The sequence below is a fragment of the Periplaneta americana genome, chromosome 16 (genome assembly GCF_040183065.1).
Source record: "Periplaneta americana isolate PAMFEO1 chromosome 16, P.americana_PAMFEO1_priV1, whole genome shotgun sequence".
Lineage (NCBI taxonomy): Eukaryota > Metazoa > Arthropoda > Insecta > Blattodea > Blattidae > Periplaneta > Periplaneta americana.
Window position 1 is genome coordinate 41,200,010 of NC_091132.1, and position 19,180 is coordinate 41,219,189.

The 19,180-nt window shown below is 35.7% G+C and overlaps 1 protein-coding gene across 1 annotated transcript; it reads left to right on the forward strand.

Annotated features, from left to right (window-relative positions):
* The first annotated feature begins 742 nt into the window (after window positions 1-742).
* On the forward strand, window positions 743-15,936 carry Syx17 (syntaxin 17). Its single transcript, XM_069815391.1, has 5 exons — window positions 743-1,049; window positions 6,385-6,580; window positions 8,989-9,251; window positions 12,104-12,320; window positions 15,263-15,936. The coding sequence occupies exons 1-5, from the start codon at window positions 903-905 to the stop codon at window positions 15,445-15,447; spliced, it is 1,008 nt and encodes a 335-aa protein (XP_069671492.1). The 5' UTR covers window positions 743-902; the 3' UTR covers window positions 15,448-15,936.
* Window positions 15,937-19,180: the final 3,244 nt, after the last annotated feature.

Consider the following 19,180-nt stretch of genomic DNA (forward strand, 5'->3'; position numbering starts at 1 on the left):
TTTCAAATAACATGTGAATTGCTTCTTCTTTCTCCCTGATGAATGCATGTCAGCATGTAGGCATAGTTGTCAACTAATGATAATAAAATTACAGTATTAGTTTTCTTTCATTCAGCTAATATTTTATAAACCTTCAGGAATTTATTTTAAATAGTTCATGTAAACATTATTGGAAATAATTGGAATTGTGGATAGGTTTTTTTCAAACTTTCTTGAAAGGGAGCAATTTATTTACTTTAACATTTAATATGAATGTTTAGTCAGAAGTTGGAACCTCATCATAAATGACACCAATAAGGCATCACTCATGAGACAACTATATCAGGAGATAATGGGGTAGCCTTCCTTTCTCCCTACATTTAATATATTAGCACGTTTTATTTTATAGTATGCAATTGCGATATGCTTAAAGTTCAAATTTGCCACGTTTTTACGACCAACTTCAACACATATTTTCTCCCCGTCTGCTAAAAATTTCCCTTAAACTGGTTAATCTGCTTTCAGTTTTCTTACGTCATGAGAGTCGTCAAAGAACACAGAATATTAAATAGAGAAAAGCACACAACGTGCAGATTACAATAGTTTAAAAATTCTCACATTCGGTGGAGTACATTCAACAATTTCAGTCACCGCTGCAGAACTTTGTCAATGACACAGCTGCCGATTGGGAATTATCTGTGGCAGAATTGGTATTCCTGTAACGAACAAAGGACAATCTGGATTTACGATTAACTATTGTTTCATGCAATGTATCCAATATGGAGCCAGTTACATGAAGTTTTTGGGGAAGACAATGGATTAGAGTATTCATTTTAAATCAAATTGTGTACTCAGAACATAGTATGGGTTTAAGATACGTGTTTTAATATTCAAACGTGGCGGTGGATAAAATCTATAGAAACATGTCTGGATCCAACGAAAATATAAGTGCCGTGACAGTTCCTAAACAACCTCTTAAAAGAGTTGAAATACCTCTAAGCAAATTTAATGACGTAGCTGTACCCCATCATGTAGATTTACTTAAAAAACATAAGAGTAATATAGAAAAGGTAAATATGTATCCTTATATAAACTCGTTAGTTACGTAGACACGTAGTAAAATAGCCATATAATCCAAAGAATTGTTTGCTCTTAGAATTAGGAAAAATTATATTTAGAGTGAAACTTCGGGTAATTTCCTAGTACCCGGTACTCATTACATAGGTCGTTTTTGTGTTTACACAGTGGTTCCTTTCTGAAGAGAAAAACTATACAAATATTTTCTTTTGTCGGAAATGAACTACAACCTAAACTAACCTAACCTAACCTAAGAATACATTATTATAGATAACGAGTATCGGGTACTAGGAAACTACCTCGATACCTCCCACACTACACACGGGAGGGAACACGTACTTAAATCATTGAAACCTTTTCACTTTCCTCGGCCTCACGTCACTTAAATACCCCCACAATTAACATACTAAGGGCAAATCGCAATATAGCGAACGTAGAAGCTCCGCCCACGACCCCTTCCACTTTTCCCCTACTAGCTCAACAGACACTACGTGATAGGCGAGTGTTGTGTCGAATGCACATTTCATGTGGGTGGGGATAACTTCCCCTACTGGCGTTCGCTACGATATATTGCGATTTATCCCATACTAATATTGTCACATACCTAGGCATCATATTACTTCGCTATTCCCCCATTTAACACATCTAACCAAGAATGAAACGCAAATCAGACATAAGTCCCATGTGTGGTGTGGAGAGATATCGAAGATTGGTCCTATTTAGTAATAAACAGTCGCCAGCCTGGAGAGGACGACAGACTTTCACTTGTTACCCTCCTTGGATTTTACAGAAATTGAGTAAAAATCCAATAACGCTATACTTCAGAATACCGCGTAAGTACTTATGTACAAAGACTGTGCAAATTAAGAATAATTAAAAAATATATTTTTTATTGATGATACAAAAATATATAAATAATTAAGTGAATAAGTCGCACCATAAATAATTCAATAATGCAATAACGACATAAGTATGTAGGCCTACTTACGCAGTATTCTGAAGTCGTTCCTGCAAGGCGTAACAAAAATCTAAACTAACCAAACTTAATCTGTCGCAGATTCGTATATGTAAGGTGTATGAGCGGAGTATGAAAGAAACTACCTCAGCGCTAGTTTAGCCTGGATTATAGGCCTACATACTGTGAAGGAAGTATATGTAAATGTTTTGATATGTTATACATTACAGTTGGGCAACACGATTCTTTTTCAGAAGTCGATTCCAACGATTCAATCATACATTACGAATCGATTCTAACGATTCGTTCACGATTCTTCTCAGTCTGCGATTCCAACTATTCTTTTGAATCGTCAACGAGTTCACGATTCTTCCTACTCTGCGATTCCAACGATTCGTCAACAAACTACTTACAGGACACTTTCCTTTGCAAACCACGCGTAGAACAAAAACGTTCTACATCTCTCGCATAGATGGCATAAGAGGCGAGACATTGGATTGTCTGTTTCTCGTTGGCTGGAACCATTCAGCATGACCTCTACAAAATTATCCAAGATAATGTTTCTAAATTATAATTTATCAATTGAACCTTATTACGAAGTACATTTATTGCATTACATCTCTACTTAACTATGCACATTTCAGGTTTGTGTTCATTATTTTCCATACTTAATAAATGCAGTACATATTTTGATTTCACTCTCGCTCGGGAGTATTCGACACGGTTCGGAAATGTCACGAATCGACCCAACTCTATTATACATGTAGGCTATGTTTCGAAGATTGAATTGTAATTTCAGAAATTATATCAATAAAGCATCACTCATAATGCAGCTAAGCTAGGAAAGAGTGGAATAAGGCGATCAGTTCCTTCCCCCCCCCCCTCCACCCTTGCATACATCACTTGCTAGTAACGTATTTCACTAATCAGACTTGAGATGTACGCAATAAATTGTTCTTCCTCTGACATATACCATCAAGTCAGATATACTGTCTGATAACAGATGTATCAGCAGAACTCAGTCAGATCACCTTTGAAATTTAATGACAAACAAAATGATGATGATATATAAAATCAAGAATTGAAGGTGAATGAAAATTTCTCTGAAATGCTTTCCTTATTCTGAAGGTCTGTTCAATATTATTATTTTAGCTAGCATATTTTTTTTTAGCGAAGACAATAATTAAGAGAGATAGTGCCCTTTGCCTTCTGAAAATTTTTATTTAATCAGTTGTCCTTAGTTGATTTATTCGAACATGCTATCTAAGCTAAAAACATAGTATTTTTGCAAAAAAAAAAATACAAATCAAAACTAAGAGATACGTCAAAATACATGAGACTTCTTTGTATCCATCATTGTCATCTTTTACTTAAATATTTGCACTTATTACATTAACACCACATATTTTCGAAATCTCAAGTTTATTGCATTTATAGAACAATATAGAATAAATCACTAGAAATTGCCATGTTGGCTTCTCAGTTTGTTTTACTAAAGCTAAAAATAAAAGTACTTATCTGTTGGTTTAACAAGAAACGATTGTGTTTATTTTACGATGCTTTATCAACTGTGATGGTTATCTAGCATCTGAATGAAATGAAGGTGATAATGCCAGCAAAATGAGTCCAGATCCAGTACCGAAAGTTACACAACATTTGCTCTTAATGTGTTGAGGGAAAAACCCGGAAAAATCTTCAACCAGGTAACTTTCAGTGTTGGCCCTCGGGACTCATTTCGCCATCATTAATTCACATATCATCATCATCCATACCAGAGCCCAGGTTAAGTTCACGGTGCAGCATGCTGTACTTGTACAAGATTGCAGTAGCTTGGCTACAAGTATCATTAACAGAATAGGAGTGGTAAGCACAATAAGCATGAGGCTGTAGTATAAGCCTTCGGGTCCCTCCTCTTTAAAAAAAGAGAAAAAAAATCTTGTCTTTATCAGGATTTGAACCCAGGTCCACTTATTTCATGGTCAGATACACTAACCCTTACTCCACAGTGGTGGACACGAATGTGGGCTTGTAAGGTTTAATAACCTATTCAGTTATACTTCTTAGTATACCATACAAATTATTCATTGTTTACCCATCTTACTTCTGTCTAGTGATGAGATAAACTGCTCTTTTGTGATCACTGTTCGACCTGTGATTGCTCATTTATGATTACAATGATCTTAGACAGTGAAACAGTGATACACAGTAATTGAACTGCGAATTTGTTTGAGGTGAACACTGAACAGTTCATTCTTTCCCGCTCATCAGAGCGTCTCACTCTGATGTTTCAATGCTCTCGATATTTCGCACATGATAGAAGAGGGCGAAAAAATGTTGAAGTTATGTGTTAGTACTTCACAGAAGTCAAGTGTAAACACAATACTGAGATGTAAATATAGGTGTTCCATCATTTTAAAAATATATTAAAGGTTTGAAAGTCAGCATTCATTCAGTCAGTCATTTAATCTAATGCTATAGACCAGGCCTGCACAAGGTTTGCGCTCTCCGAGCCGGCTCACAGCTCATGAGCGGAGGCAGATATTAACTGTGCTCTGGAAGAAGGGATGATCTCGTACAAAATATACACAAAAGGAAGTACCATTACGAGTGTTTATGAAATGAATTTCCATTCAGTGTTTGCAAAACTACCTTGGACTGTTACTAATTAATAAAGAAATATTTATTTTACAGAAATAATAGAAATTCTATAGCTACTTAAATGTACAATATTATTTTGTTATATTTTTATTTATCAGTACATCAATACGGGATTTTATGCATTCGGCAGCTGAAAGGAACAGTAGCCTACTGATCGTAATGAAACATCAGTTACAGATGTTCGATGCGTGCCTTTATTAAAGTTGATTATAGAAAATAGTTGCTCACAAATATAAATGTTGAGCCAAACATAGCAATCATTTTCACAGCCAGCCTGTGTAATCGTGGATATTATTGCTAATGTTTAGTCTTGTAAAACTCAACCAGGCTAGTAGTATTATCCAAACAATCTATAGCCCTTACGTCACATTGAAGATCAGTAAGTTCGAGCTGTAAATCGTTAAATGTTATGTTCCGTATTTTAGATTCCTCCATACTGTACTGTAGCAGTAGGTAAGCAACGTGAAACAGTTACTGAGAATACACATTGCACTCCACTAGATAGCTGTGTGGTCGTTTTCCTCTCCTCTACCTATATCAAGTCTGTGTCATTCTAACGTATCTTCCTCTCTATTTCGGCGAGCGGTAAACACAGCTCTACCGCTCCGAAGGAGCGCGCGCGCTCGTGGAGAGCTGTTTGTGCAGGTATGCTATAGACAAACTGAACGTTTGTCGTCTGGCTACCCAATATAATGATTGTCCATTTGATCTTGTCCAGTGTTCCTGAAGTGAAATATTATACAGGAAAAAACTGAAAATTAGTAATTTTGACATAATTCACACATCACTCAGAAGATGAATGAAACATTGTTAGTTTTTTAATCAAGTCATATTGGGTAAAATTTTGTTATTATTGTAATTTCACTAGTTGAATAGTGTAGCCAGTTAATAAATCCACTGCTTAAAATAATGAAATCAATTAAGTAATGTAAAATTCTGCCAGATTTTTGGCTGTCGGCTGACAATAATATATTTTCTGTCTTTAAGAAATTGAAATCTGCCAGGATCAGCCTGAAATCTACTGAGTTGGCTACACTGAATGTATTGTTAAAATCACGAGAGGCTCGCGCCAGTTTCATGGAGGCTGTGAGGTGGCAGTGAGCAAGATTAGGCACTCACAGTTTGCAGCCGTAGTTCCCAGTGTTGTCACTAGGTAGCATAAGCACAGTAGTGCAGTGTACGCAGTGAGAAAAGAACATAAACTGTCTCAGCTGGTGAGCAGTTTAGCCCTCGAATTGTGATCAATGTTTAGAGCTGTTTAATCACAGGTGTGATCGTGATTTTTCGATCACCGTGATAAAATCACAGGTCAGTGATTTTCTGCTCATCACTACTTCTGTCTCATTTCTTCACAAAATTTTCAATAAAACTTTTTGTTGTATAAGTTCCTTGGTGTCTTTGCATATGAAGACGTCCATCTAGAAAATCAAACCTTTAACTTAGTGAAATTTATTTTATGGTCTTTAGTTGAATACAACAGTTTCTTTTTTATGATTTTGCTTCATCCATTCAATTTAATGTGTTGTGACATCAGATAGACTACAATTTTTTCAACAGTTTTTTACATGTAGCAAAATAGTGTCTTTTACATTCCATGGTAATTGTTCCTATGGTTTTTGCTGCAGTAGATTAAACTTGGTTTACAAATGGGAGAGGATATGCTGATTTATAGGTCATTCTGACTAATTAATTTAAAACTTTTTTTATTGTAACAGTTTCAACGACTGGGAGATTGGGACCGAATGCATCGTGAACAGATTAATGCTACAAGACTGGTTAAACAGCTGAAAGCGCTTCTGTATGAAATGGATATATTAAGAAGTCAGGTACAAGACTCAGATCTTCAGAAGTTTGACAGTCTTACTGATCAAGCTCGAAAGAATGCTCAGGATGCTATTAAGGAATATTTAGGTAAACTAATACGGATTATTACCTTATTAGCTTTGTATTGTCTGACCATCGGATCTATGCCCTTTCAGCGCTGTCGTCGTTCTTGGAGAAGTTAACGCCTCTACTCACCCTATTCCACCCGTTTCTCTCCCACTACGTCAAACAACAGGCCACGGACCTTGCCGAATAGGGATGTTGCCAAACTTCCGTCAAACAGTGTCATGTCTCTTGAATATTGCTTATAATACTGTAAGGTTAATTATTACTTATTCATAATTTAATTTAAGTAGTCTAATGACGCTGATTGACTTGTGAAAAATGCTATTACTTGGTTAATAATATTTCTTTCACCACTCCGTGCTACAGTATTCATGTTGGGTTGACAACACTGGACTGCAAGTGCAAATAAACTGTCCCGCAAGAAGGCTCAAAATTGTGAGTAGTGGGGGAGAGAAAGAGAGCGGGATAGAAAAGAGAGAAATAGGAATACAGGGGAAGAAATGAATTGCCGAGGCTGAAAAGGAATTAAGGTTCAGTTCGCATATCTTACGAGGGCACACATCCGATGGTCGGACTATATTACATTATTAATTTGGAAACAATTACACAAATGTGACACATACTTCTCACGTTGGCAAAAGTTCAGTCGCTTTATAAATTTTAGCTTGCTCGATTGCACAAAATCCAAGAGTAAAACATTTCACTTCCTTAGGTCTATACATTGTATAGTTCAGGTACGTACAAGTACAAATGTCCAGTAATCGAAAAATCAAGGAATTTGATAAATTACAGGAAAACCGGGAAATGTCAGGGAATTTTGGAAAACATCTTGGATTTCTATTCCCTCTTCCATCAAACAGTAATAATAATAATAATAATAATAATAATAATAATAATAACAATAATAATAATAACAATAATAATAATAATAATAATAATAATAGCAGCAGTAGTAATAGTAATAATAATAATAATAATAATATAATAAAAAAACCACTTAATTCAGTTGATAACAATACATACAGAGTCACACACAGCAGTCAAATACACCAAAGACTTTGTGTCCACAAAGGTGAAAGTTCAGAGGGTTTAAATCAGAAGAGCGTGGTAGTCAAGCAACTGGTCCACCTCTGCCAATCCAGTTGTCAGGATAATGTGCATTAAGGTGCTTGCAAACAGAAGAGCACCATCATGCATGAAGAACAGCTGTCGATAGGATGCTAGTGGCATGTCTTCCAAGTAATCAGACCAAATATTGCGCAAGAAATGTGTGTAGTTTTGTCTATGATGAACGAACTCTCTGTGCACACATTGTGGCAACCTGTCAGATAGTATGCACTACACTGGACATTTTTGATCTTGTTCAGCACTCAATGCAAAGATGAGTAGAGGCCTATATTCAAGCAGGAAGAGGTCACTTTGAACTTTTCATCTGATACGTGAATAGAGCGCTCTAACTGGTAAGTCTGATAACTCTGTAATTATGCATTTTAGGACCTATGTTGTAATACACATTTTTTCCTTCTCTATATATGAGGAGCCCATTCCTGAGTTTTTGCCGTCGAGTTTTGATACACCCTGTATTATGAAAGAAAACACTTTTGATAACTGTCAAACTAACAGGTCAGAGGTAGAAGGAGGGATGGAAATTGCTATACAAATGTAATACCACAATTAATTTAATGTTGCCAACCCGTTGTAAGTAATTATCAGACCATAGATGCTGAATTATCGATTTCAACAGAGTTATGGTGCAAGTTATAATTTATATAGTATGACAGTGCCACTTAAGATATGCAGGCACAGCATACATTGCCGCAATAGGAAATGTATCAAAAAAGTATCTTATATCCCTCTAAAAGTCCGCCGAGTTTTGTCTGTGGTAGCGTGTCTCCCTCCAGACTAGCCAGCTCATGTTCTATTCCTGGCAGGGTCAGAGATTTTTGTGTAAAATTTCTATCTGAGAACTAGAAGAGGTGGCAGTGCACAACTTTTAATCACTAGATTTTGCATCAATATGCTGGGTTAAATCTCAAATCTCTCCACAGTGCATGTGAAGTGAAGGCATATGTCACTGTTGATAGTGATTCGTCCATTGGAGGGGAATGTTAAGCCTGGCAGCCTCCTTGGTGCTATTTGACAGGAATAGACTACGTGCCAGCACCAGGTTTCTCCTTCTCCCTTCATCATCTTTACTCATTCCCTACACTACACTTACACGAGCACATACACAACATAACTCTCCACAGATACACATCATGCACAGTGTGGCCCGCAGAAAGTGGTGCGCAACTTGAAAAATAGGTCACAGTCCTGCCATCTATCCGTAATATGCGGAACCCAAATCACGAAAGTGAAATGGGTAGGCATTCAATACACACATATCCCTCTAAACATTACATTACTCATGTGTCTTATTTTATTTCCAGTTTTAAATCATCGGGGTCAAAGTCCAGTCTGGATTAAATCAGGAGATAGTGAGCATGATCTGAATAGCAAAGACAGTGTAGTTGATGATGAAGAGGAAAAACTGTTGCAAGAACAGACACCAGAGTTACAGGTTGAGCTTACAAGTAGTATTTCTACAGAGGATTTGGCAAAACAAGAAGCATGTTTGAAATCGTGGGAGAATCTCCAGACAGAAGTAAAGGACATACACCAACTCTTTGAAGACTTTTCTCTAATGGTTCAGGTACAGTAACATAAAATAAACGTTGTTGTTGTTTTCTAATGCCATCATTTGACCTCTTGCACTCCAATATTTTTCAAAGATGTTGTCATGTCAGCCACTGAAGGCACAGATTTTGAGGTGTTCCGAATCCATTTCTTGGCTTGAGTTCTACAATGGGCAGTTAGGGGACTGATATCGGTATACATTTTGCTCTCTTGGATTTTGGTTGTTTTTGTGCACTGCCAGTAGCTTGTATAAAAGTCTTTGAATAAAATAGTATGACTGCATTGGTGAACATGGTGTGTTGGCAACTCTTTTGGCTATTCAAATTGTTTCTATTTTCTCCATAAAAAATGTAGACCTGTTGTGCTCCAGATGTATGTAAAAAGAAAAGAGCCAGTAAACAACCTTCACCAGTACTGACACTGCTGTCTTTGTATGTTGCATTGGTGAATTCCTGGTGTCACTGATCTTGCACATTTTCCGTTAATGTTCTCAGATGCTAAAAATTGCAGTTGTCGTTGGTGGACATCATTCTTGGTTAGATGCTCATTAAAGTGCATGCAAATCCTTCCAATCAGTTTTGAAGACAATAGGATACTGTGTATTTTATTTGTGATGTATGGCTTATACCATAAATCGGATATCAGCATGTGTGAATCTTCAGTGCAGCAGTGTCCAGTTGGATGAGTGACGTAGCCTTTGTCACATAGTGGTACTCTTAACAATATGAGTATGGCTGACATGTTTCATTAGAATGTGTGTAAAAAGTTAATTTTTTTTATTTAATGTTATCAAATGATGTTGTTGTTGTTTTCTAATGCCAGGCGTTTGACAATAAAGTCATTTGACCTCTTGCACTCCAATATTTTTCAAAGATATTATCATGGCCAGCCACTGAAGCACAGATTTTGGGGTGTTCCAAATCCATTTGTTGGTTTGAGTTGCACAATGGGCAGTTAGGGGACTGATATATTCCAATTCTATGCAGGTGTTTGGCCAAACAATCATGGCCTGTTGCCAATCTAAATGCAGCTACAGACGATTTTCGTGGTAAATCGGGAATTAACTGTGGATTATGATGCAGAGTTTTCCATTTTTTCCGTTGAGATTGTGTTATCAAATTTTGTTTGTTAATTCTAAGTATGTAGATTTAATAAATCTTTTCACAGAGTAATATGTAGATTTAGTAACAGATCTGTAAGTAGCAGTGCTGCCCTTCTTTGCTAGTGCATCCACATTCTCGTTTCCCAGGATTCCACAATGGGATGGTATCCATTGGAATACAATTCTTTTATAGAGTGATGTTATCAAATGTACAATGTTTAATAATTAATGGTGAAGAGGTGTGCTTGTTTACAAAGTAGGCTGTCTTTAGTAGAAAATTAATAAATAAATAATAATAATAATAATAATAATAATAATAATAATGAAATAATAAGGTTTATTGTCATCAAAACACGTACAAGTTCCACATAATCCATTAATGGCAGTTCTGTCACATTCCTGTTTTCCAGCCACTTGCCTTGCCTTGACTATTATCTTCTTTAACATATTCGTTTTATCAACAGTAATCTCACTAGAGGTTTTGATTTATCTAGAGAAACTCAAAACTCGAGTGGGATTTAATTGACTATTACACTATTAGAAGAAAATATATAAAGATTAGAAGAAATAAAGTACTCTAATACGATAAAATATTAATTGACTTACTAAAATTCTATTTCACTAATGTTATTTTCACCTAAACGTTTGAACAGAGCCGCCATTTTCAGTCGACTATCTATGTGGGAAACAAATTGAATTTTCTTCACTACATGTTTTAATAGTAATATGCATTACAAGAGCAGTATGTTGAAGTTTTCATGTTCGAGGAAAAGTTTGAAAAAGCGAAACGTACCGCTCGTGTATCGTACATTATTTTGTGCGAAGATCGTTTATTACATACCTGAAAGAGGAATTTCTAATTAGTTGCAATGAAATCTTCATCTTGGTTTCTGTTCAATGACGGCAAATTTGCAAAACAAAAATATCTGTCTTCAACATTGTTGCTTTAAAATGTTTTCTGTGTTTACTATACTCCAGCAGGCCGTGATATACGTCTGTCTTTTTTTTCCCCCCAGTCTATGATGAGTCTGGAATCTTGTTGATTTTTTCGCTGCATCCTTAATGTTACTTGCATCACGAATGCAGTAACTTTAGTGGAGTTGTAGAGTTTACTTAATTTTTGCAAATATTTAAAAACAATAATTAACAGTGCAATTTAAGTGAAATTGCAGTGGTAAGTGTACTATATTGAACGTCTCTAAAAATAATATGTTAAAAGCCTAAAGCAGTAAAATCAATATGTCTCTTAAGCGGTAAGAAGAGGGAAATTGTTATGTGTGTTAGGTTGGGAATACTGAATGTGGAATTTTAGACTTTCCGTGGATTGGTTTTGTGTGGAAACCAAGCAAATACGCACGATCTCGCACGAAATAATAGTAATTTACAGTTCAATTCAGCAAGATCTGACTCGTTGGATACTAGAGCAGTAATTTTTTATAACACTGACAAATATATAAACTTACATGCTATGATGAACAGTCCAGTGCGCCATTGCTCATTCACTGAACTCACGAAGTATTTTTAAGTCTGATGTCAGAGTGCCCACACAGTGAATGTACACCCACTTGGCAGGTGCATGGACACAGGGTCGAGTTTTCAACCATTGCTTTAAATCTGTTGACTGAGGTTGATTCCTACGTATGTTTTGAAATTGTATGGCTGATTTTCATGTTTTCATATGATTTCCCAGTAAGTGTTGAAGTCAGAGTTGGTTTTATATACTGTATATGTATGTTTAATTTAATGCTATCTACATTTTATAACAGGAGCAGAAAGAGAAAGTAGACGAGGCAGAAACCAATGTTGAAGTAGCAGCTGAGAATGTAGCTGAAGGTGAAGGACACTTAGCGAGGGCTGCCAAATATAAGGCTACGATGTATCCAATAGCAGGAGCTGTACTTGGTGGGTGTTTGGGAGGACCAGTTGGCCTTCTTGCTGGTATGAAACTAGGTGGACTTGCAGCAATTGGTTGTGGAGTCATTGGTGAGCATTTTCAAATAGTTTATATTTGTAATTTGTCTTCATACCGGTACTGTTGGCATGGAAAACTACTATATATACCTATATTTATTCGTGTTGTTGGACTAACAAAATAAGCTTCGCGTCATCCATTTAAATTATACCTTCAATATTACCGTGATTGGAGGCCTTGCAATCGATATAATTGCCATGACATTCTTTATTTCGATCTTGGCTGAAACAGAAATCTGTTTAGAATTCCCTGACCAGAATTCTGGACGGAATCTAGTCATGCGGACAGAGGCGATACGAACAAGTGGACAATGCTCCATTTGAAATAATGCAAAGGATAAAAATCCAAAAGTGTCAAATGAATCTGTTCTGGTAAGTGAGCACTTACCTTTATGCAGAGATTGCAGAAGAACATGATGATAATAATAAGGAAATAAGTTTTTCATTATCAAAGATGTAAACTAAAATAAATAATATTGCAGGGTTACAAAATTCGTAGAAATATTACAGTGTTACGAATCTTTGCTGTATAACTTACCCTAAAATACGACATTACGATTAAGGAGACAAACATAACTTAATTCAACGAATGAAAAACGAAGATAAGCAGCTATTTCATGTTATGACATAGTATGTTTACTGATATGACGTCATTTGTAATGATTCATTGGTAATGTACAAGATACTTTAATTCTTTCGTGGAACAGAAAGATAAAACTCCATAATTTACAACATCTTTCATCAGTAATTTGTAATGTGCAACACCATACCTTTGTGGAATAGGCTCCTGGTAGGCTGTGGTGAAAGAGTACTTGATTATGATGATACTCTATGTTACCTCGAATAGCAAGGACATCATCTTCTGAGAACTTATTGAGTACCTCACATATCACTGGTGAAGTTCCCCAGAAATAATTAATATAGTGTAGTAACCTTACAGAATACAAACACAAAATTGAACAAAATTGTAGTTTAGCGACCTCACAGACTAAAATGCGCTGTGCATGTGTAGATGACATTCTTTGGGATTATGACTGTCTGCCTGCTGCACAGAAATTGTTTGTAGCGAGATATTAAAAAAAAATAATTAATTCATTCGTTATTTTCTCTCCAAGGCCAGGTTTTTCACTGCAAACCCAGCTTTCTCCAATCTTTTTACCATTTTCTACCTTTCTCTTAGTCTCTGCATATGATCCATATATTTTATTGTCGTCTATCATCTGATACCTTCTTCTGTTCCGAACGCTTCTCCCATTCGTCATTCTTTCCAGTACATCCTTCAGTAGGCAGTTTCTTCTTAGACAGTGACCCAAACAGTTCCTTGTTCTCTTCCTGATCAGTTTCAGTATCATCTTTTCTTCATCCACACAGCTTCATTTTTTTGTCCTATCTGCCTATTTCATATGTTTCATTCTTCTCCATATCCACTTATCAGATGCTTCTAGTTGCTTCGTAATAATGTCTATGTTTATGCTCCATTCAATGCCACACTCCACACAACAGTAGCAGCTCGTCGTAAAAAAAATAGGTAAAGTGCTGTTCACATACACAAATGCATGAAAAGCTTTACCAATATAATGAGTAGGCCTACAATTCGTAAATTAAGTACAATTTTACTAGTTATAGAACAAATGCAAACAGGAAAATTAATTTATTTCAGGACTCACCCAATTTCTTGCATACCAAGTCAGTCCTCTATCTTTTAAACCTGCAAACCTGTCGATAATGTCTTCATAAAATGTCTGAGTTTCACTGAGGGTGGACATTATATCTCTATGCAAAGCTGTATGGGTTATATTCCTAATAAAATAACATAGAGCCAGCTAATTTACCGTTGCAGGGGTGGCTGCTTGGACACAAGAAATGAGGATACTATTCTCGAATCGGGTAGTACATAGTACTGTAAAAGCCCCCGGCCTTGGAGACCAGCTTCAACCCTTCTCTATTGTTAGTACCATTAGATCTGCAAACCGGTTACTCCACCTATAACAAGTCTGACAGTTCTCTGTAACTGAAAGACTCAGAAACGCACTTCACTCATACAATCTTTCTTTAGTGCGTGACGTCACGTTATCATGGAAACCAAGTACTGTATGAGAATGGGAGCCAAAATAATTTCACCTCTACAATATTGTAAGTTCCAGTAGACACCGCACAGCGCTTGTAACTGTTGACACTATTCTATTCAGTGGACGGATACAGGTACTATTTATAATTACAACTAAACACTGTTCCAAACGACTGAAAAGAAAACTTTTTTTTATTTTAGAAATACAGTACCGGTAATAAGCACAATTAATTATTAATAAGAGATAAAATACGACTGCCTCCGTGGTCTGTTGGTCAGCATGCTGGCTTCCAGATCAGGAGGTCCCGGGTTCGATTCCCGGGCTAGGCTCTCGGTGAATTTTTCTTGAAGAAGAGGAATTCCCTGGGTGTCTAGAGTCTGGAAATTTGTATGAATGTGAGTGTGATTGTGAGTGTGCCGGGTTAATATAAATTAACCAATCATCACAATATAAAAATACGTACTGTAACCTGAACACACGTTTCAGCGTCACATTGTTGACAAGTAACTCCATCTGTTAGCACAACCATAAAGCATCTAATAGATGCTATAGAGATAAAATTGTGTTTTGCATGTAAATAGGTGAAGTGGCACTTCACCTACTTCACCTGAATAACCGCCCCTGCCACACAAAGCACAAGGAAACAACAATTATTATTATTATTATTATTATTATTATTATTATTATTATTATTATTATTTAATCTTTCAGGTTGTATCTCTGACAGTAAATATTTCTATTTAGCATGGCTTCATTTGTTGTAAATGTTGCATGCATATCTCTGTATCTGACAGTTACAATTTGGTATGCAAATTGCCATATCATTACGTTTCAAACTTAATTAACGAAGTTAACCAAGATGAAACTTTCTTTTTCTCTTTGAAGGGTTTACTGGTGGACAGTTCCTGAAAAGGAAGCAACAAGCAGCAGAAGGTGGAAATGATATTGAACTTGTTGATATTCACCGTTCCTATAATCTGAAAGGGTCTGTATCTTTGCCACATATAGGAGAATCAAAAAATTCTGCTCAAAGTAATACTGAGGTACCTAACACAAAACAGTTGCTTTAAAGTTAAGAACTTGTTTATTCTAAAATGAGGGCTGTGCTAAGGTTGTATGTTGATGTAATATTAGTCCTTTGTTAAGTGTTGTGCAAACTTAGTACTTATGGACAGTGTATTATATTTTATCGCGAATTTTCTCTCTATTGGAAAATTGCTTATTTTTTATTGTGTTTTGTATGTAAAGGACATCTTACATATATTCGAATATTGAATATTTAAGTAGTGAAACATTGTATTCAAAATGAACATTACATTTTGGCATTGTTAACTACTGACATACTGTTTCTGTAAACAGTGCTTTGCTGAATTTGTCTGTTGATGATAAACTATGCTATTTTTAGTACATTTTAAACATTGTTCAATTTTACTGAATTTACATCTTGTAAAAGAGCCTGTACGAATATTTGAATATTGCAAGCTATGTAATTTTGATATTCATTGATATAACTAATTATTTAAAGTTCTCTATACAGAACTGTTACCTTCTTAATTGAACGTAGCAAAATCCATTGCAAGATTCTCTCTTTAAGACTTCAAAACAATTGAGACTGTATAGCTGTATTAAATTACCAAAAGTGGGGTAATAGCTTGGAATGGACAAACTATGACTATCGAAGTGCAGCTAGCTATCCAGTTGTGAAGATTGATATAATATACTTTACTATACTCTATATAAAATAATTTATTTTGGTTTATACTGATTTGTACTAATCATACGTAATAAAGAAAAGCTGTGTTGAGATATTTTCCAGTTTTGTATTGTACATAAAATATATTTGGTTTAAACTGGTAGGCATTGACATTGTTTTAAAGGATATAATTTAAAATGCATAATTTATTTGCTTTAAGTCCGTTTGTGATATAGTAAACACTTGTATTTTGTGTAACTCTCGTGCCTTAGTAGAGCAAAATTGCTTAGATTACTTCCAAGAATCATGTCACCAAAGTTTGAAAGACATTAAGGAAGAAGTGTGGATTTTTATCGTAAGAGTCGATGTATACTTTAAGAGATCTATGAATATTTCTGTGGCTTCAAGGCAATATGTGATGTAATTTTTTGTATTTTTCAGGAGCGAGAATTTAAAATTTGAATGGCTGTATAAAATCATAATGTTTCATAACGAGTTAGAGAGAAACATAATATTCCTATTTAGGAATATACATGTTATTCTTTGCCTCAAAAGATACCAACAAGATTCACAACATATCGAAAAATATCATTATTGCCAAAAATTAACATATCGCCTTTTACATGGAACCACAGATTTTTATTATGGTTGTCATTCAAGCACATCAAGCACTAAGGAACATTATGTCTACCTGAGTATATAAAATTGCTAAATCAGTGGTAAGATATACAAGGTAATGAGTAGAGCGAGGAAGTTCATGCCCTAAAAACCGACTAAATATGCATGCAAGTATGCCTTTATAAACCTTAAAATATATCAATAAATATGCACTAATAAAATTCTATATTTCTTGATATATCAGTAATAAATAAGTAATAAATAATAGGAGTAATAATAATAATAATAATAAATAAATGTAATAATATTATAGGTAAAAACTAGATGAAGGAGTTCTAATTACCCAAGAAAACACTGCAGATGCGGATATGAGGCAAAAAATTGCTGGGGGAAATAGATGCCTGAGAGCCCTTAACAAAACTTTGAGAGCAAGATGCATAAGTAAAAAAGCAAAACTTACATTATATAAAACAGTCGTAAGACCAATTGTGCTTTTTATGAAACTTGGACTCTGTCAAAGAAAATGGAACAACAACTGATGACATGGGAAAGGAAAATTCTAAGGAAAATCTATGGTCCTAAATATGAGAATGGGCACTGGAGGATTAGATATAATACAGAACTGAAAACTCATTATAAATCTCCAGATATTGTTGCTGAAATCAAAGCCCGTAGGTTGGAATGGTTAGGACATGTAATCAGGATGAATGATCTGAGAATACCAAAAAAGATTCTAAACACAAAACCAGAAGGCAGGCGCAATATTGGCAGACAAAAACTAAGATGGTTGGATGGAGTGGAGGAAGATTTAAGGACTCTAGGCGTGAGAAGATGGAGGCAGAAGGCTCTGGTTGGACAGGAATGGACCAAGATCCTAAGGGAGGCCAAGGCTAGACTACAAGGGCCGTAGTGCCAAAGAAGAAGAAGAAAAACTAGATGAGATTAAACTTATATTTATTGTTGAGAAGTTGAAGCATGTGAATCACTGTCCAAACCTTCCTCAACAGAGCTATAATGTGATAAACATTCCCATGCTCTACAATTAGTGGTTCTGAACCAGTGTGCTGTGAGATTTGCTAGATGTGCCTCAAAACTTTTAATACTTTCCTCGTAAAAATAATTATAATAATTTTTATTTCACTCAGTACCTGTTTTAAGAAATAGAGTATGATGCATTGATTTTAAAAATCCTAACTACGCATTTTTATGTGATATAAAATGAGCTTAAACGGGAAAATATGTCACAATAATATAAATATCATGAAATATTATGCATTTATAAAAAAGTAAAAAATACAAATATATGCACATAAAATTTGGTTTGATAATTTGTGAAGATAATTAGCAATTAATTACAGTGTATGAAAAAATATATGCGAAAGCATGAACTTCCTGGCTCTAGCAATGAGTGAAGTACTTCCGCATCCAAGGCTCAAACTGCACACTGGTCTTCCATCCAGGCAGCCCAGGTTTAATCCCCAGCCAGGCTGTGGTGAATAAAGCAGATGTTCCAGCGGATTTTTCTTGGGGTACCCGGGTTCATCATTCCACCAACACTCTCTACCTCTCTGCCACTTTATCTATCATCTGCATTAGTTAAAAATAGGCTAAGGTTAAATCTTGGGGGTAGTATGAGTTCCTGTTAATGATACAGGAATGGCGTGGAGCTTCAGACTCTGAGGCTTATCAGGTACTCGTCCGAGGATGGGATATGACTCTTCTAGGGCTGAAGTAGGACGGCCCACCTGTCAGCGTTGGATTCACGAATACATCCCAGGCCACCTGTTGGACTTGACTTGGACAGTCATCGCATATGTAGGGTGCGCAAAGCAAACCTAAGTGCAAGGATCCATGCCAGGTTCAGCTCTCGAAAAGTCAAGCCAAAAGTGAAGTGCTGTTTAGGTACATTGAATTCTAGGTAATTATAAACCCTCATTCATCAGTGAGTGAGACGTTCAGTCTCGTTCATCATGACACTACAGTAATTCCTAATCCTTGGCCTCCATTCTCCCGATTTTCAGTTTTTCTTTGCAGACTCATATTCCTAAAAATCTGATGGTTTTTTCCTTCCCCTCCTCCTTGCATACCATGACGCCAGTTTTCTGTGGAAGTTGAATACCGTGATTTTGTCATAATAAACAGTGCCATGTGAAAGACACATACTTTTATTTTTCATGCAGTGCACAGTGAAACTACAATTTTATATTAAGTTGCTTCAAATTGTGCCTTGAATACCTTCTGTCCACAAATTGATGACTACAATTCCATTAATACTCTAATAATTATGATTGAAAGGTGAAATGAGTATATTATAGTTACACTTAATCCTCTTCACCTGTGTTTTACTGGATAGAGTGAGAGTTAATTCTCTGAATATGTCACGAACCAAATAGGAAAAGGCAATTTGTCGTGTTTAAGAAAGTCATTCTATATCATTTTGAAAACTTAATTCAATGCTACTGCGGTTTTTTTTATATACTTCCGAATTAAAC

Bases quoted from the DNA above. Each gene is read 5' to 3' on its own strand.
- Syx17 (XM_069815391.1), top strand. From the start codon at position 903: ATGTCTGGATCCAACGAAAATATAAGTGCCGTGACAGTTCCTAAACAA. The intron at 1,050-6,384 runs GTAAATATGTAT...TTATTGTAACAG, and splicing joins ATAAGAGTAATATAGAAAAG to TTTCAACGACTGGGAGATTG. The intron at 12,321-15,262 runs GTGAGCATTTTC...TTCTCTTTGAAG, and splicing joins AATTGGTTGTGGAGTCATTG to GGTTTACTGGTGGACAGTTC.